The sequence below is a fragment of the Corvus moneduloides genome, chromosome 16, assembly GCF_009650955.1.
Source record: "Corvus moneduloides isolate bCorMon1 chromosome 16, bCorMon1.pri, whole genome shotgun sequence".
In the NCBI taxonomy this organism is placed as follows: domain Eukaryota; kingdom Metazoa; phylum Chordata; class Aves; order Passeriformes; family Corvidae; genus Corvus; species Corvus moneduloides.
The window spans coordinates 1368103-1387273 of record NC_045491.1 but is presented as its reverse complement, the minus strand read 5'-3'; the positions used below and the strand labels follow the sequence as shown (position 1 = coordinate 1387273).

Genomic DNA, 19171 nt, shown 5'->3' with positions numbered 1-19171 from the left:
ATGTTTCTTTATCACCTTCCAGAAAAGGTCTTTCCTACACAATTCCCTACTTCCAGCAAAACCATTTCCCTTTCCTCACTTTCCCATGTGACTGTACAATTCCTCCTCTCCAGACATGGATGCACCTTCTCTGGTCTCCTTATTGAATTCCTCTCTTGGCCCCATGATCTGATCTCCCTTAACACAATTTCAATTGCTCAAAACTCTCCTATTTAACTTTCCATTCTCTTCTCATTCATCTTAATTTCCCTTCAAAACATGAAAACCTTTAGTCCTTCTCATCAAAATCCCACTCTTCATTCTCTCTCACCGTTCCCTCTCTCTTCTCCCAGGCTCATTCAATATTGATTTCAGTCAGTTTGAGCATTCCTCCCTTCCTTCCAGTGCTTCTTCCATTTATCTTCCACTGGTTTATTCTATACAACTGCCCTTTACAGGCTGTAAGGATTCATGCCTAGCCAGAATTCAAACCCAGTATTCTTTTCTCATCCTTCATGATTTCAGTTAGCTTAATCACAATTAATCTTGTTCATCTCCTGTTGTCTCAAGAATTCCATGAATCTTTTGAATCTCTGTTGCCCTCTTATTTGTGGACACTATCTTCCAATGTGTTTATCACAAGACCCTTTCTCCCTCTTCCTACTTTGCTCTGGGTTTCTAAGGACTCTGGTTTTGATCCTAAAATTTCATTAACCATTTTAACACAAATTGCAAAGAGTTCCAAATCCATCTTACCAAACACAAGTGTAACTAGAAATCACGTATTTATGTCAGATAAGGAAACAGAATGTCCAAGTACAATCACCTGGACAGCAATGGAAAAGAACACAAATATTCAATTATAAGGCAGGCATAAAGAGCTATTGTTTTCTTAGTTATTGTTCAAAAGGAGGAAGAAATGAGGTCACAGTGGAAAACAATCACCTGACATCAGCTTGCTTTCCTAAGCTTGGTTCCCCAGTAGCTGGGCATCTCCTCACGTAAGTGTGTTTTCTATAAGCTGAACTCATTTTTATGAAGTTTCTATGTATTAAAAAATAATTTATTTTAGTAGTTTTCCATAAAGCAGCACACAGACCCATACAAAATCCATTTTCAGCACACACACTTTCTAATATATACACCACTGAAGATCCGCAAAATTTCTTTTGATTAAAAATAGAACAAATCTAAGGTTACTTTGTCTGAGTTTGAAACTGAAATATTTCTAAGAATTTTAATATTTTAAAAAGATCTTTGTATTTAAGTTTTATTGCTTTTAGAAATAGCTAACATCTCTCAAACCCTGTATTTTAAACCAGCTGTAGGACATGCCTTTGTCCTGGTAAAGGATACATGCTTCTGGATATCTATGTCCAACCTGTTCTTGGCTAGCTAATGTAGATGTGATGGCAGGAATGACAGACACAGATGTCACGTAAATGGACCATTTTCCTATTTCACCTGTACTCATCACAGATTATAAATACATATACACACCTGTAAATCAATCAGTTTATAGACACACACGAATTTTGTGAAGACCGAGAAAATTTTAAAATAACTGGTATTAAATGTACAGGTTTGGAACTGAAATTGAAATTGCCATGGTTGGAGAAAATAGCAGAAATTATGGGAATCCCCCCAGCTCCCAGTACCTAAGGTACTGCTGGAGGCCTGCTAGGCTGCAGGGATACAATGAGCTTCATTTTGCACCAGTTCTAGGGGTCTTCAAGCATTCCCTATAGACAATGAGGAATGTCTCTCTAGACATACACTGAAAACAGATTTATAAAAACACACACAGCAAACAATTATTTTTTAAATGTACATTTTTATAAGCCCATTCATGCTGGATACCCTGTCTTCCAATTAAATGGAATTTACAGAAAAAAACCAAGCTAAAATAGAAAATTTGTCTCTGTTAGGATGCCAGACCAGCAAAAACAATTGAGTCATGAAGTAAAATTGAAGTCCTGTACATCACCCTCAAATGAGTGAAATGTATTCATCTGGCAGGAAGCTGTTCCTCTAAAACACAACACTATTTAGGCAAGACACAAATGGAAATTTAAGGACGATTTGTTGGGAGCTAGAGATTGTCATAATGATCAAGTTCATGTAGAATGTACTCTGTTCTGAATTACTGGAGAAAACCACATTTAAAACCAGATCCAAAACAACCCATGAGATGTTATATCATATTATTGTGGTTGGTTTTCTTGCAAAAGACCAAACTGAAAGAAACCCTGCCTGTGAAATAAAAGGCTGTAACTTCCTGCCAGTGATTTGAAATGAAAATTACAAACTAACCTCAAAACACTTCTCCTTCTCTGCTTCCTGCAGGAGCGCAGCCAGTCCGGGTAAGAGCACTGGGAATATGTAAAACTCTAAGAATTCTCGAGGAGAACCTGAGCAAAACAGGGCAGCCTTCACTTAGAGCTAAGCACTTTGATGTCACAAAAAGATAAACATCAGATATTATCAAGTCAGTACCATTTTGTCAGTACCATCACAGCTTGGGCTAAGCAGGTTCTTTCTGTCCAGGTACAGCCACTGATCTGTCCTCACTTCTCCTCAGCCAACACAACCTAAACTTGAGTGAATTTCAAACCAAAGGTGCACCAATGCTGCCAACTCAGTGTGCCTCAGAGATGGCAGATTCACTTTTAAGTGAATAAACTCAGACACCAGAAGCAGTTTAGTCACAGAAGTGAAAGGCTCTATGAACTAATTTACCCTGACAGGAGGAAATTAGCCTGTGCTGAACTCAGTGCTGCTGCAGTTAGACCACTTTGGTATCTCATGCCCTTTACAATCTGCATGATCAGAGTTAGTCATAAAACTGAATTTCCAGACAGAGAAAAAACCAAAGGTTATATTTTAGTGGTGCTGTGATTTCTTTTTCATAATTGGTTCATAATTGCCAGATCCTTCAGAAATTTTAACATGACTCCACATATCCAATTTTCCCCTATCAAAGGACTGTCTGGGTTGGCATCTCTCTCCAGTCAGGAAACATCCAGGTTTTGGTGTGATCAGTAAAGATTAAGTCATAGGAGTGTTCTCTTCCGGCAACACAGCTGAAACACTGAATTTATTCTCAGCTTTATACCTTTAATTGGGTCATATACTGCCAGAAAATGCTCATAATTGGGAGGACACATTTATATAAAAGCTAAGGGTAGCACTGTTTCTGACTAGCACCAGGAATTCCTAATGAGCAAGAATTAATGGAAGAGAAGACAAAATGAAGGGCTAAAATGCATTATAAAAACATGTTGCTGCTTGGTAAATTTACTATAAAGTATAGGAATTGATAAAAGTGGGAGAACCAAACTTCAGAGCTGTTTCCATTCTAATTTGTAATCTGATGGGTAAAGACATTATTTTGACAGGAGTTTTCAAATTCAATTGTCTCTTTAGCCTATTGATCCTAGTTTTGCATTATTAAATTAGAGGAAGAGATGCCTGCCATTTCTGATTTAAATGGCTAAATAAAAAGTCACTTATTCAGAAGAGCACAGAACTACCTTTGCTAGTCAATGCTGTTGGTTTGTAATGCACAATTGGAGATTTCTTCCATTGACCAAGTGGCCAAGCTGGCTCCCTGTTTTCAGACCAGGAGCCTAACCATGCAAATTCCACACAAGCAAAGGTGTTGCAGCTGTTAACACTCTAAATTTTAAAAATTACAAACCCTTGCTATGTGCAAGAAAAATAATCACAGCAGAGTTCAAGACAATGTACTCCTACTTACATTTTTTTGGATCAGGGGGTTCTCCAGAGGGGGCTTCCTGGAATATGGAAAGCAGATTTTGGGCTGCAGGGGCAGAAAAAGGTTGTTCCATGTGTAATGGATGCAACATTTCTGCTTCCAAAGGCACCTGTTCAAAATAAATGTATCCTGTCTAAATACCCCAACAGACTAGACAAAAATATACAAACCAATTCAACAGGAAAAATCATAAGGTCAGTTAAAAATTATGGAATTACAATTTCTAATTCAGATATTACGTATTTATTTTCTGAATACTTGAAAATATATAATTACACTTAAAAACTTCTTCAGTTTCCAGCACAGTAAAGTCATCGAAACCTAACAGAGGGTATATGACTCCTTTAGATAGAATATGGTGAGATATCACAATTTAAAAAATATTTTATCCATTGTAAGAAATAGTAATTATTTGGAAATTGAAATTGGTAGCATTTTCTGAATAAGTATCTTCCACTCAGAAGCTTAAATGTCTATTTCATATTGTGCAGAACTCCTGATATTCAAGTTTTCAGGAAAAGAAACATTGCTTGGTATAAAGCACAGAGAAATTCAGAGCAGATGCAAATCCAGATCTAAAGTTCCCTCAAACAATTACTGACACCATGAAAAAAGGCAGCCCACAATTTCATGGAAGGTTTTTGGGAGTGCAGAAGCTGTTACAGTCAGCCAGCAGAATACTCCTAACAGCCCCTGAGCTACACCTGCTCCAGAAAGGCAGATGCATCCTTTTATCCCCAAGAATGCCCCACACTACAGCTTGCTGTGAAAAATGCTATGAAAACTCTCTCACCCAACCAGTTTCCCTCCCAAATTCAGTTGGATGGATGAGCTACTGAAAAGCAGGTGCTGGGATGGGGCCCCTACACTTGTAACACACTCATGTCAGTGAGCACACCTCTGAGCATGCTTAATTACACTAATTCCAGTGGCCACACCTCTGAGCATGCTTAATTACACTAATTCCAGTGGCCACACCTCTGAGCATGTTTCATTACACTGATTCCAGTGACCACACCTCTGAGCATGTCTAATTACACTGATTCCAGTGGCCACACCTCTGAGCATGTTTAATTACACTGATTCCAGTGAGCACACCTCTGAGCATGTTTCATTACACTGATTCCAGTGAGCACACCTCTGAGCATGCTTAATTACACTGATTCCAGTGGCCACACCTCTGAGCATGTTTCATTACACTGATTCCAGTGAGCACACCTCTGAGCATGCTTAATTACACTGATTCCAGTGACCACACCTCTGAGCACGTCTAATTACACTGATTCCAGTGGCCACACCTCTGAGCACGTCTAATTACACTGATTCCAGTGAGCACACCTCTGAGCACGTCTAATTACACTGATTCCAGTGACCACACCTCTGAGCATGTTTCATTACACTGATTCCAGTGAGCACACCTCTGAGCATGCTTAATTACACTGATTCCAGTGGCCACACCTCTGAGCATGCTTAATTACACTGATTCCAGTGGCCACACCTCTGAGCACGTCTAATTACACTGATTCCAGTGGCCACACCTCTGAGCACGTCTAATTACACTGATTCCAGTGGCCACACCTCTGAGCACGTCTAATTACACTGATTCCAGTGAGCACACCTCTGAGCACGTCTAATTACACTGATTCCAGTGACCACACCTCTGAGCATGTTTCATTACACTGATTCCAGTGGCCACACCTCTGAGCACGTCTAATTACACTGATTCCAGTGAGCACACCTCTGAGCATGTCTAATTACACTGATTCCAGTGAGCACACCTCTGAGCATGTTTCATTACACTGATTCCAGTGGCCACACCTCTGAGCATGTTTAATTACACTGATTCCAGTGGCCACACCTCTGAGCATGTCTAATTACACTGATTCCAGTGGCCACACCTCTGAGCATGTTTAATTACACTGATTCCAGTGGCCACACCTCTGAGCATGTTTCATTACACTGATTCCAGTGACCACACCTCTGAGCATGTTTCATTACACTGATTCCAGTGAGCACACCTCTGAGCATGCTTAATTACACTGATTCCAGTGAGCACACCTCTGAGCATGTTTAATTACACTGATTCCAGTGGCCACACCTCTGAGCATGTTTAATTACACTGATTCCAGTGGCCACACCTCTGAGCATGTTTAATTTCACTGATTCCAGTGGCCACACCTCTGAGCATGTCTAATTACACTGATTCCAGTGAGCACACCTCTGAGCATGTCTAATTACACTGATTCCAGTGAGCACACCTCTGAGCATGCTTAATTACACTGATTCCAGTGACCACACCTCTGAGCATGTTTAATTTCACTGATTCCAGTGACCACACCTCTGAGCATGCTTAATTACACTGATTCCAGTGAGCACACCTCTGAGCATGTTTCATTACACTGATTCCAGTGGCCACACCTCTGAGCATGTTTCATTACACTGATTCCAGTGGCCACACCTCTGAGCATGTTTAATTACACTGATTCCAGTGGCCACACCTCTGAGCATGTCTAATTACACTGATTCCAGTGACCACACCTCTGAGCATGTTTAATTACACTGATTCCAGTGGCCACACCTCTGAGCATGCTTAATTACACTGATTCCAGTGGCCACACCTCTGAGCATGTCTAATTACACTGATTCCAGTGAGCACACCTCTGAGCATGTCTAATTACACTGATTCCAGTGAGCACACCTCTGAGCATGCTTAATTACACTGATTCCAGTGGCCACACCTCTGAGCATGTCTAATTACACTGATTCCAGTGAGCACACCTCTGAGCATGTCTAATTACACTGATTCCAGTGAGCACACCTCTGAGCATGTCTAATTACACTGATTCCAGTGAGCACACCTCTGAGCATGCTTAATTACACTGATTCCAGTGAGCACACCTCTGAGCATGCTTAATTACACTGATTCCAGTGAGCACACCTCTGAGCATGTTTAATTACACTGATTCCAGTGGCCACACCTCTGAGCATGTTTCATTACACTGATTCCAGTGGCCACACCTCTGAGCATGTCTAATTACACTGATTCCAGTGGCCACAGCTACGTGACCTATCCCATATGTGAACTTGGCTTTCCCCCAAGTCCTTGCTCCCCTCTGTGTTCCAGTACTGGCTCTGCTTTACACCACCCACAGGGGATCCTTGCACACTTGAGCCCTGCCTGCAGAGCATCAAAAAGACAGTGAGAGGCACAACCCAAACACAGCTGGCCATCTAATTTTAGGACAGCATTATCCAAGTTGCTTTAAATACAAGCAATTATTTGGAATATTACATTTGTTGGTTCAAAGAGGTTGTTTGACAAATAATAGTTTTGTTCTCATTTTATGAATGAGTCTACCCTGTGGGTACCTAATTTTCCCATTTAGTTGTTTAAAATATTTAAAATCCAGCTCTGTGCAGATTTTTTACTTGAACTGTACTCACTGATCCTTCTTTTGATTCAGAATCTTGTTTTGATTGAAGAACATCTGAAAATTGAGGCTGTTCTGCTTCATGCTCTAAAAGTAAAAAAAAGTACCTTTACCAGGAGACCATAAAAAATACTTATTTTCCTCCTAAACCAACATTACTTTTAAAGGTATACTTATTTACGTTTGAAAGAACAAAAGTTAGTACGTAATAAATATTTGTTTAACATGAAATCTAACATTTTAAAACAAGCAAGAACTTTAGAGCCTCTTCTCATGTCCTCTCTTGAGCTTTAAGTCAAGTGCAAGGTTCTCAGTGATAAAAGAACCCTTTATTGGGAAAAAGGGTTTTAACCAAAGTAATAAATTTAAAATATTTCAACAGAAGTAAAATGCACGTGCTTGCACAGAATTAACTGTTGTTTTTCCTAGTAGACAATACTGCTTTTCATGGTGGATTCCTCTATAAGCAATTAAACCTCTTGGACGTTGCTAAGTATTACTATCTCCACTTAAAAAAAACCCAACACACCCAACCAACTAAAAAACAACAAAAAACCCCTACACAAACAAACAGATGATGAACTAAAAGCAGTACGGGACCCTCAAGGATTAATGAGTGACTCAGGATAAGAAAAGTCGAGGACCAAGACAACAGACTCGATATGAGAAAACTTAAGAGGTTCCACAATCCAGAGCACTCAGAGCCAAACCCACAGGTTCACTGTTCCACCATCCCGGCTGGGTAACTTAACGGCATCGCCAAATCCATGAGTGCTACACGTGTCTTGAGTTAGAATAATCAGCCTTATTCCTACGTTAAAAATGGCCATTTTAATGCAAAATGCCTACTTTAGGCATTATTCAGCACTAAATGAAGAGAAGCCCACGGGGAACTGCAGGACTGCAGCGCTGGTCTCCCGGCTTTCCAGCGTCCTCAGCCTTCGGCAAAAAATGAGTTTTGCTATTGGAATGGGGCTCTGAGAAGAGATGTTTTGTGTTTATCTAACTTTTGTAGCAGCAATGACACGGTCGCCTCTCCGCTCTGCCACGGCAGAACCGAACTCCGCACCAGGACAACCCCAAAGCGCGGGGGCAGAGGCACGGCCAGGCAAACCCGAGGCGCTGCCTCTCTGCCACGGGAAGCTCCGACAATAAAAGCGACATAACGCCCACGAGCACAAGCGCTCTCGGCCCTCTGGGCACTCTCTGGGGCGGGCACAGCCCCGCGCCCCGGCCCGCAGCGGCGCTGAGGAGAGCGGGGCCGGCCGGGCAGCGGCGAGGGGCGGCCTGAAGGGCCCCGAGAGCTCGGGGAGGCACCGCGGGGACCGCGCCTGGGGGGGCTCAGAGCGGGGCCGGGGCGGGGGCCGGGGCCGGGCTCCCACCTGCGCGCCCGGGGCCGCCCCGCTGCCCGCCCGCCGCCATGGCCGCGTCCCGCGCGTTGCCGCGGCAACGGCTCCGGCAGCGCCCGCGCGGGGCGGGGCGGCGCGATCGCTTCCGGGGCGGCGGCGGGCGCTGCACGTGGCCGCGGGAGGTGAGCGCGGCCCGGCCCGGCCCGGCCCGGCCCGGCATCCCCGGCTTCCCCTCGGCACGGCCCGGCCCGGCCCGGCCCGGCCCGGCATCCCTTCGGCACGGCCTCCCCTCGGCACGGCCCGGCCGGGCGGTGGCGGGGCGCTGCCGGGGTCCGGAGCGGGCCGGGCCGCGCGGTGCCAGCCCGTCCCCGCGGTGCGCAGCCGGTGGAGGGGCGCGGAGAGCCCGGCGGCTGCCCCGGGACCGCCACAGCCCCGGCCGGGCACGGGCTGAGGGCGGCCCCGGCGGGAGGCCCGGCAGGCAGGGACGGGGAGGGGGGGCTGTGCTAGGATTGATGTTCCGGACAGGGTGCCTTAGTGACATCTTGTGTATTAGCCATTAAAAACCGAGTGGGAGTAATTGGGTTGGTCAGGAAAGGCGGGGAGTGTCGGCAAAGAGGTGCCAAAGGCTTCTCTGCTGTAACCGATTCATTGGTGTAAGTGTCCTGAGAAAAGAAACGGAGGGCAACGATAAGAAACCACAGATAGAAGCAAATTTGAGGTTGTAATTCAGGTGCTTTGGAAGGATCTTGTAATGGTGAGTGGGCACTAAAGTGATGTGATCACTAAAGTGATGTGAAGTCCAGTGTTAAATTAGTGAAAAGTCTTGGGTATGTGGAAAACCACCCTAACTATACATACATAGACATACACACGTTTATGTTTTGCCATTTAGGAAAGCTTTTGAGAGGGTAGGTATTTCTGTGAAAATGTCATGCTCTGCAACTGCCAAAAAGACAAATAGCTGCGAACTGAGTAGGACAAGGTACACTAAAGAACAGTACAGAAACCCCACCCCAGTATTTTCTAGGCTCTGTGCAGTTCTGGCTCCCCATCATGGAAAGCAGACTGAAATTAAGAGTGTCGGGGACAGTGGGAGATAAGGAATGGTTTCAGAATAAAGGAAGACCAAATAGGTTAGGACTTGCATCATCTCTTTGAAGCAGTTCACTAACATCTTCATTTCCTTTTTTAGAATGATAGTAAAGAAAAAGAGAAAAGAAATTCATGAGGAACCTGTACAGAAAAAGAAAAAGGTGAAGACAATCATTAACATTGAGGAAGATGTTCAAACTGTCATTAAAACTGAGGACAATGGCCACCTCAAGAAAAAAACGAAGACAAGGAAAAAGGACAGTTTAAAAGATGAATGTTTACACAAATTGCAACCAAAGAATAATAAGAAAAACAAGAAGAAAGTTGGCTCTGAATTACTCAGAGAAGCTCATTTAGAAAACTTCGTGAATGTAAAAGGTCATCTGGATTTCGAACTTCAAGAAGAATCAGAGGAACGAATTAAAATACTCAAAAAGAAGAAAAAAAAAGTCCGGTGTAATTTCTCCTTGGAGGATAATGAGAGTAGTGCCGTGGAGCTTTCAAATCATCACACAGATGGTGCTAAGAGAAATGAACCCTCTTTAAAAAAAAAGAGAAAGAATACTGCTTTGAATTTGGAATTGGATGGTGAGGTAAAGAAGAAAAAAAAGAAGAAAGGCAGTTTTTCACTGGAGGACATCCAGGACAGTGAACAAAAGCAATCTGCAAAAGTTTGTAACAAACCCCACACATGCATTGCACAAGAAGCAGCTTTTAGGGGTGAAAGCTGTGACACAGATAATGCCCAGAATGGTGGGGAGAGTTGTGTGAGAAGAAAGAAGAAGAAAAAGAAAGATAAGTCTGACTGCATTTTACCACTGGCAGATAATCAGGACAACATACATCAAGTTCCTGGTAGCCCCATTGCATTAAGTGACTTCAGAAAAAGGAAGAAACATAATTCCTGGGAATTTACATTGACAAGCAGAGAGGAAGAGGACAAAATTAAGAACTCTGGGAGTATCAAAGAGAGGAAGAAGAAAAAGAGAAGCAAAGATATTTCTTCCTCAGTCTGTGAAGAAGATAAGGAGGATTGGAGTCACAGCATGCCTTATAAGCATCTCCCAGCACAGCACAAAGTTGAGCTTGAGGAAGAAGAGCTGTCTGGAAGAAAATGCAGGAAGAATTTTGAGGATAATATTGAAGTCAACAAAAAGAAAAAGAAGACTAAGAAAAAGGAGAAGGAAACAACATATTCAGAAGCCTCTTTAAACAATGAAAGTGCCTCTAAAAGCCAAAAAATACTGCTAGAAAGCAATAAAAAGAAGAGAGAGAGTGAAATGGAGCAAGCTCAGTGTGTTGCAGGGGACGCTGTAGATGGGGCATTATGCAATAGTAATCCTGTGCTCTGTGACAGAAAAGGGAAAAAAAGAAAAAAAGTACCACCACAGGACTTTGCTGAAGAGCTAGGTTCAGAAGCAAATGCAAAAAAGATGAAGACACAATTACCAGGGAATGAGTCACTGGTGAGTTTTTGGGAGGAGGGCAGCTCTGCACGCTCCTGCTCAGGAATTGAAGGCCTTTCAGGCAGTTTCCTCCTTTGCAGGCTGTTGTGCCTGTTCCTGGCATGGAGGTCACTGAGGGCCCTGCTGGCTGGTGGGAAGCAGGATCAGCTCATGGAGTTCAGCATGCCAGAGCGGAGAGAGGCACAGGACATCCTGAGCTGGAGGGGGCTCACAGGGATCATCGAGCCCAGCTCTTCAGTGAATGGCCCCTCCGGGGATCCAGCACAACCTGGGCACTGCCAGCTGCGGGCTCCAGCTGAGCTGATCCTGTGGCTCACACGGGGAAGCCTTGATGCCTGCTGCTGTAATCATGTAGTGCTTCAGCTGTGAAAATGTAAATATTACAACTAACAGCAAGTATTGGCCCAAAAAGAAAATAGATTTGTATACTCATAAATGTTCAGTTGCTCTTAGCATAAGTGGCAACACTCTTCATAAAACAGGGGTTTAATGCCATGTCATTTACCCTGAGCAGGTTGGTAATGTTGGCAGCATGAGTGCACCTAACTGTATTTGTTAGACTTTTCCTCAAGCTTTGCTGCTGTTAGTTTGGAATTATGTAATGTTAGAAACAAAGGGCAGGGTTGGCCAAAACCTGTTGACTAATTTGGACGAAACTTCAGAGGAAATCCTGGGAATCCTAAGTGTAGGCTGGGCCAAGAGCATTGAAATATAAATTCTGATAGAAAAATATTAGAGAGCTGTACACAGTTATAATTAAAAGAATAAATCTGTGCAAGAAAACAGACAGATGTCAGAGCTGTGTAGATTGTAACTGAAGGGAAAAGGGGGATTGTAACCAGACTGACTGTTAAAGGAAATCCCATCCCAGAGTCTTGCAGTACTGCCATTTCTGAGGTAAAACAAGCATGGGGAGGAGCTGATGAAATATTTGAAATACAGATGTTTTTTCTTTGATGGTTTTTTCTCCAAAATTAGACTATTAAGATCATGTTTTATTGATTTAATCTTTCTTCTTTACCTGCTCGGAGTCATGTTTTAAAGCTAAGGGTACCAGAAGTTAGTACCTTCATGCCCAACTGCTGTTGTTATCATTAGGAATTAAGCTGTGAGATGCTCAGAAAATCAGTTGGTATCTATCTGTATTTTTAGCTGCTTAAACTTCACTTTGAAAACAGCACGTTGCAAGTCGTTGGGGGGTTGTTTTTATTTCCATAGGTTGGGAAGCTGCATGCCTGTTGCTTTTTATCAAGAATTTTGAATGCTTGGCGTATTTAAATGTCAAGCACTTGTTCATAAAGTATCATTGGAGATTTTTGTAAACGAAGGGTAGAGCAGGCCACAGTGTGAGCTGCTTCTCAAGCTCACTTCATGGTGTGCTTTGCTTTGTCGTGCACTCAGATGCAGTTTCCTCAAGTTCTGTGGAAACCTGGCAGCTGTCTGGTGTCCAGTGCTAATAATTAAATACAGATTTATGTGGAGACCCAGATACAGGCTTTTTCACAGGGGCTTGTGAGGGGACTGTGTATGCTTATCAGTCATGAGGTGAGCAGATGTTTGGGGCCTTCAGCTTGGATTTCTCCTTTTGACCTTTCAAAAGGACGAGGTGGTTTTATTGCTGGATATATTTTCTAATTAAATTGGCATTGCTTTTTTGAGACTGTTGGACATTATTTGGATTCTTGCAGCTGCTGACATTGTGTAGAGGCAAGATAAGCCCTACCATGAGATGTAAACTTGCATGCCCAGTTAAAATGGAAACCACAGCAAAAATACCTTGCAAACAGTTGAGAAGAAGGGAGTAGGGTGATGCATATTTTGTTGCTCATTCCCACAGGCAGCTCCTTTAATAATAAAAAAATACTTAAGAGAAAATCTGACTATTGAGAAGTTGGGGTTAATCAGCTCTAGCGAGTTCCAGTTCCTGCCAGGCCAAAAGACACTGCATTAATAAATGGCTGATAATGTGGTCTTGCATTTAACTGTGCCATCGTCCCGAAACATTTAAGTCTACAGCATGTCACACACTCTGCATGCCTTGAGAAGTCCTTTGCTGGGCTTGTGCTACAAGCAAAAGAGCAAATTTTAAAGACAGTGTGGAGTGATATCTGTTTAATGTCAATGATTGGTGTTTTTCTCATTGGTTGCCACTGCAGTCAACTCAGGCAGAGTGAGGAGGAGTGAGGACTCAGCTGTGATGTTGTTTGCCAGCAGACAGCATAACCCTACCACATGTGAATGTGCTCCTTTTCCATGAAGGTGGAGGAGGCTTGGCACACCTCCACGAGGGTAGTTTTTTCCACTCAGTAGCCCTCAGCAGGTCAGCCCTGTGCTGGGAATTAGCAGGGATGGGGGTGCTCCCTCCTTCTGGCTAAAAAAAAAAAAAATATGCTGCAGTTGTTTGCAGAATCCTGTCAGGACAGTTTTCCTGCTTGTTTTAGTAGATCTGAAAAGACAGTACCAGGCCATCTAGAAGTAAATTGGGGGTTGGTTTTGGTTTCTTCTTTTCATCCAGGAGCATGAGCTCTCCTTCTGCAGTGTTCTCGTGTTTTTAATAGTGCATGTACTTGTGTGTGTGAAAGCAGTGTGTAAGAGGTGCTTTTGGACAATGAGGTAAAGCATTGATGGCTTTTAATAAAACTCAAGCCTCAAAAAAGTAACAGCAGGTTCTGCTGACAGAAGTACGTTACAAATCTTTCCTTGTCGTTTCCCTGGCTGGTTCATGCTTGGTTTATTATGTTAGCTGTATCAATAGATCTTCCCTTTGGCCACTTTTGGCAGGCTGGCCTAAAGCTTATGGCTCTCATTTGCCACTATCCTGGACTTATTACTTATCCTGTTATACTGGATGTCCCAAAAGCTTATCCTAATTACAAATTTGGAAAAGCAAGGCTGGGGGCAGTGGTCTAGGCACTCCATCCACTGGGAGCAAAAGCTGCTGAAGGGCTGCCCTTTGTGGAAGTGTGATCAGTGTCTGGTTGCCTGTGGATCCTGCCATCCAGCCCATCCATTCCTTCTGGAACTGCTCTGTCTCTTCCATCAGCTCCCTGTTCCTGGCTCCCAAATGTGCAATGGTGTCCTGTTTGCTGCCATTGTAGGAGACACCTGATGGATGACACTTGCTACTCCCTGTGCTCCTTCCAGACTGGAAGCTCCTTGGGGACCATCATCCATGAGGGAGCACAGTGCAGCTGCCTCTTGATTGGTTTTTGTTTGTTTATTTGTTTCAGAGAGACCTTTATTTATTTTACCTCCAATTTCTAATTTGTTTTAACTTTTATTCTCTCTGTGCCTTTCTTCAAGTATAAATTTAAGCTTCTACGAAATGGTTTCATCTGAAATTACTCTGCCTGCAAATGTTACTGTGTGTGCCAGTGTTGTTGGCAGGTCCCTTTTAATGTGTGAATCTAAAAATCATTTATCTTGATTAAAAGAAAAAATCTCTGTGAGGTTTCTCCATAGGAATACACAGATTTAATTGGCATTTTCATTTTAGATCTGACTATTTCTTCTTGCCCCAGTACTGAGTGCTTAGTGTTTTAACTACTTTTGTGGTAAGAGCTGTGTAAATTTTAATTAACCAGAATGGATAAAAATAATCATACAAGCTTTTTCCTGTTTTACAGGAACATCTAGATGGTGTAATTATTGTGCAGGAAAAGAAAGGAAACTGTGATGAAATTAGCATAGACAAGGTATGCTTTGTCTTAATCGGGTAAGATCTAAAGCAAGTCAGCATTTAACATATGCATAGGAATTGATACAAAAAAAATGCTTTGTTGCTTATCTATGCATAGATTTCACTAAACTAAGCTCTGCTTAAAGTGTGCTTTATGCATGGGTTAAGTCCAAAATGTACAGCTCCAGTCAATGTCAGAACTAAGTAACTTAGTAGGTTAAATACACATTTCTCTGCCTCTCATCAAGTGTTGGCAGTTTCAGCATAGCTGTTGCCTGCAGTTAGAAAACTAACCTGATACAGCAAAACACTCATTCAACATATCACTAAAAAATTACAGTTCTTGTGTTGAGTGTGTGAAAGGATCTCATGCAACTTTTAATTATCCTTGCAAAATTCTGAAGATAACTAATTATTTTATTCTTCTCTTATTATTTCATTGTGAATAAATTGTCATGTAGCACACAGGACACAGTGCCTTAATGCTGCATGTGTAATTTTTCTGCACACCAGGTGAGGCGGCAGGCCCTGCAAGAAGAAATTGATAGAGAATCTGGCAGAACCAAGGCTTTCAGTTCCGCAGTGGGACAGGTATGTGTGAGCTTAGGCCTCGACCCGATGGAAATGCTGTGTCCCAGGGCAAGCTCCCATAAAAAACACTGTGCTCTTCTTTGCATGTGGCTTGGCACAACAGAGTTCCTTCTGACTGCAGGCTTAAGGTCAGGCTATAGAACAAGTGGGTACAGTGCCAAGAGTCCGAGAGCTTAGCAGCGAACTCGCTGGCATTGTACAGTGCTCCCATCATCAGGCCTCAAAAACAGTATTTTCTCTGGTTCCCCTGGAGAATGAGCCATCAAAAATTGCTACAGAAGCATTTTCTGCTTGCTGTGAAATACGAGTAATGTCTGGGCTGTGGCTGCAGCAGTCACTGAAGTGTATCTGATTTCTTACCTGCAAGGCTTTGCACACATTCAGCAGCAGGGACACGTGGAAAGGTGAAGGCTGACAGCTGTTAACACACGTGTGTGATATTTAGAGTCAGTCCTCTCGTGGCTTCTGCATCTTTGCCCCACCTCTTTGAAAGATGATTCTTTGTTCTTTGCTTTTGCATCCTACTCAGCCTGGCTCCTGACAGATTCCCAGTAAGGTGGTGGAAGCTTGCAGTAGTGTTTAGCCAGAGGTAAGAAGATTAAGGTGGAGAGAAAGCTTTGCTAGTAATTCAGACTCCTGCTGTTTTGCAAGACTGCCAGAATGCCTAGAAAGCTGGAATATGCCTCAAACAAATGCCAGAAACAACTTCTATAGATTCTAACATAGTGGGAGGGAGTCTGTGTAGCTCTGGAACTGCAACTGTCTAATAGTCTCTGAAGTCATTGAGAAAAATGACATCCTTGGCAGGAGATCTCAGTTCTTTGGCACTGGTCTGTCTCTGTTTAGTAGCACGCAGAAGAATAGAAGCTGTGAAAACTAATTCATCAGCTCCACAAAGAGTGAGCTGGAAATGCTTCAGCACAAGCTGTGTGTAGTGCCTGCCAGCAGCTCACTTAAAACCAGAGTTTTGACAAGCCATAATTATATTTGCATCTGTGCAGATGTCTCCCATTGCAAAGGGAGGACCTGGGTTTATTTGTCCGTGGCTCGTGTGTGTCTGTGTGTATCTGTCACAGACTGGGCTCACACAGCAGCTTGCCTTTGTGCAAGGCCAAAAGGCTGAAGTATTATGGGTAGCTTCCTTTCAATACCAGGTATTCTGGCCTGTGATGGTGAATGATACTCCACCCTTGCATTTTTCTTTTAACTTAAAAAACCCTGCTGTAGCTTGCCTGCAGTATTTTGTAGTGTGCTATGTGTCGTGTTGGCTGTCTGCTGGAGAGTGACTGTTTCATGCAAGCTACAACTGTTCTGTTGGAAGGATTTCAGGCTGACATCAACATACCACTGAATTCACATTTTGTCTTTGGATGTAGCCAGCTTAGTCTGTTTAATTAATAATCAGACATTCTGCCATTTATTATCGTGCCCAATTTTAAAGAGAAAATTGTGAGCAGAAATCCTGCCAAAAATATTTATAAATGACTGCATAGCTGTAGCTCAGGAGTCAAATATACCCTTTAATAATGAAGCCTGTTCTGAGGTAAGCTGAAGTTCATGGACTTTGTAAATCCTATAGTGTATCTGGGGTTTTCCACAAACAACTGAAACCTCATTTTCCTGGACATTGCCTCCTCAGAAAGGAGCCAGAGTCTGCAGACAGAAGGAAAATCGTGAAGGGGTGAGCTAGTTCATAGAATAAAGTGCAAATACAGTGAATACAAAGAACGTGGCACACTGCAAGGGAGGGGAGGCTTTTAGAGAACTAGACTCAGTCCTGTTGGATAGGGGAGGCCCTCTGGTTGTGCATGCTTACAGTATTAGTTGTAATTAGTGGGATGAGAATGCAAATATGGCTTAAAGCTTCTAAGCCAGATTAAAAACTGTCTCCACAACTAACATTACAAAACACTGCTGGAAACAACAGCTCCCTAACTAGGCAGTGGGAAAATGAAAAGATAACCATATAAAGTGACAGTGAAAGAGGATTAAGTCTGACAGTTCTCTTAGAATAAGAGATGCTGTCTGGCTCTTTGAGCTGGGTAAATAGATAGCAGAAAGCCAAGATTCCTAAGGACAGAGGGAAAGGAGATTCTCAAAGCACATTAACCCCTGTCTCCAGGTTAAATGGCCTGAAATGCTAATGAAGGTGCACTCAGGCAGAGTTAGGTCAGTCTTTTACCATATCCTTCAACAGGTGCTGCCCATGGAATAACAGCTTCCAGCTCTGTCACCCTGTCAGGCTTTTGTAGCTGGCTCTGTTCTCACGGTACACAGCCAGAAATTGTCTTCCTTGGTCTTGGTATTTCTTAATTTTAGTGTTAACCCTGTTTTGCCTCACAGGATACGAAGCTCGGACAGTGGAGTACAGCTACTTTCAGAAGTTCTGAGGAACAAATGAAGTTTTTTAGACTTATGGGTGGCTTTAAAAAGGGTTCTGTGCCTATCCAAAATCTTTCAGCAACTATGAACAAACCAAACATGGCTCTGAACAAGGAAGGGGAGGAGAAGTTACAGCAGGCCCTGAAGATGGAGTTTGATAAAGCAATGGACTTGAAGCAACACAGAGGAATTGGTCTCGGATTTCAACCTACTGCCAACAAAAAAGTATACATAGACAAATACACATCTAGATCTATAAAACTTGAAGATTAAAACTCTTGAAATAATAAAAAGAACAAAATTTGTTTTTACTTTCCACATCTTTGTACTTGAAATAACAAAATGCCCAAGAAATTTAGTTTGTGAGGTACTTGAGGTACAAGGTTTCAACTGCATATACCAGTGGAGCTGGGTCCACACTTCATCTGAACAGTAAAGTTTTGAAACCTTCACCATGTTTGTTCTACAAAGCAAGAGCCAGCCTCCTTCAAAGACTGAAGATGAGTGCCATTCCTGCAATTAGTTGGAATTTGGTAATTTTTTTAAAATGCTGATTTAATAAACTTACTGTTATCTATATCTTATTGATTTAAAAGGATTTTATTGTTCTCTAAAATCTTCGTATCTTTTGGTGAGTGGTACAAAGTGATGGTGCTTTTATGGTGCTTTACTTTGAAGACACACTAGTGGTGTGCCCTCAAATTTGATGAGGGCAGACTTTTAACTCAGTAGTTCTTAAGAAACTAACATCTTTAGAGTGATGGATAGCATTGAACATCCTCTATATTTGAACTATGCTCTGGCAGTTGGATTTTCAATCAGCAGCTGTTATCTGAAAATGAAAGTAAAAGCATTTTGGAGAGCAGCACCAAATACCTGGATCTAGACTCACTAAATTATAGAAAGCAACATAATTTTAATAATGTGCTTATTGGGTTCATTATGCATCAGTCTGAATGAAATTTCTGACCTTTGGATTTTCAGACAACCTGTACTTGAACTGGCCTTTTAGCAAGAGTACAGAATACAAGACACTTGTGTACGTGTTCAGAATTCAGGAGGCCAGAGCCGTCTGGCCATGTACTGCTTGAAGTGACAAAAAGTAGTGAAAAGCTCACACACCTTATTACTGGCTGTGCCATTTGTTGTGGCAGATAGTGTTAAGTTTTAGTGCAGCTCTGGTTTTGACCATCTCTCATGTCCAGTTTCTCAGAGTGGTTGTGTTAGCTTCTAAGCTAGATACTTAGACTTTCCTCTTGGTATCTAACCAGATTTCTGCCTGTCCTTGAGCTATTTTTGCACTAATAAAAAGCAGTAAAACAGCCAGCAGCATTTCTCATGGCAGTCTTGCATCAATTAAGAAACTGAAGTTACACTGTGCTCGAAAGAAACAGGCAAGAATTGGTGCCTGCCTGGGGAGGAGG

At 42.6% G+C, this 19171-nt stretch overlaps 2 protein-coding genes across 4 annotated transcripts in view; one reads left to right on the top strand and one right to left on the bottom strand.

The window, feature by feature from the left end:
• The window catches only part of IQCK (IQ motif containing K), a 42666-nt gene extending 34061 nt beyond the window's left edge, over positions 1-8605 (bottom strand). The window contains exons 1-4 of one of the 2 annotated variants that reach the window (XM_032125719.1): positions 8571-8605; positions 7202-7275; positions 3740-3866; positions 2293-2390 (exon numbers count right to left, since the gene is read on the bottom strand). In XM_032125719.1, the coding sequence (XP_031981610.1) occupies positions 2293-2390; positions 3740-3848 (207 nt within the window). In that variant the 5' untranslated portion in view covers positions 3849-3866; positions 7202-7275; positions 8571-8605. Of the gene's footprint in view, positions 1-2292; positions 2391-3739; positions 3867-7201; positions 7276-8037; positions 8446-8570 lie in introns of those variants that run through there. The other variant, XM_032125718.1, reaches the window with a different exon arrangement.
• Positions 8606-8934: 329 nt separating this feature from the next.
• On the top strand, positions 8935-19073 carry KNOP1 (lysine rich nucleolar protein 1). Of its 2 annotated transcripts, XM_032126294.1 has the most exons (5): positions 8937-9291; positions 9730-11095; positions 14722-14790; positions 15288-15365; positions 17709-19073. In XM_032126294.1, exons 2-5 carry the CDS (start codon positions 9731-9733, stop codon positions 18018-18020), a joined length of 1824 nt encoding a protein of 607 aa, XP_031982185.1. In that variant the 5' UTR covers positions 8937-9291; position 9730; the 3' UTR covers positions 18021-19073. The 2 variants fall into 2 exon arrangements, with proteins under 2 accessions (XP_031982186.1, XP_031982185.1); XM_032126295.1 differs by lacking the exons at positions 14722-14790; positions 15288-15365 and having other exon boundaries at positions 8935-9291.
• The last annotated feature ends 98 nt before the right edge of the window (positions 19074-19171 follow it).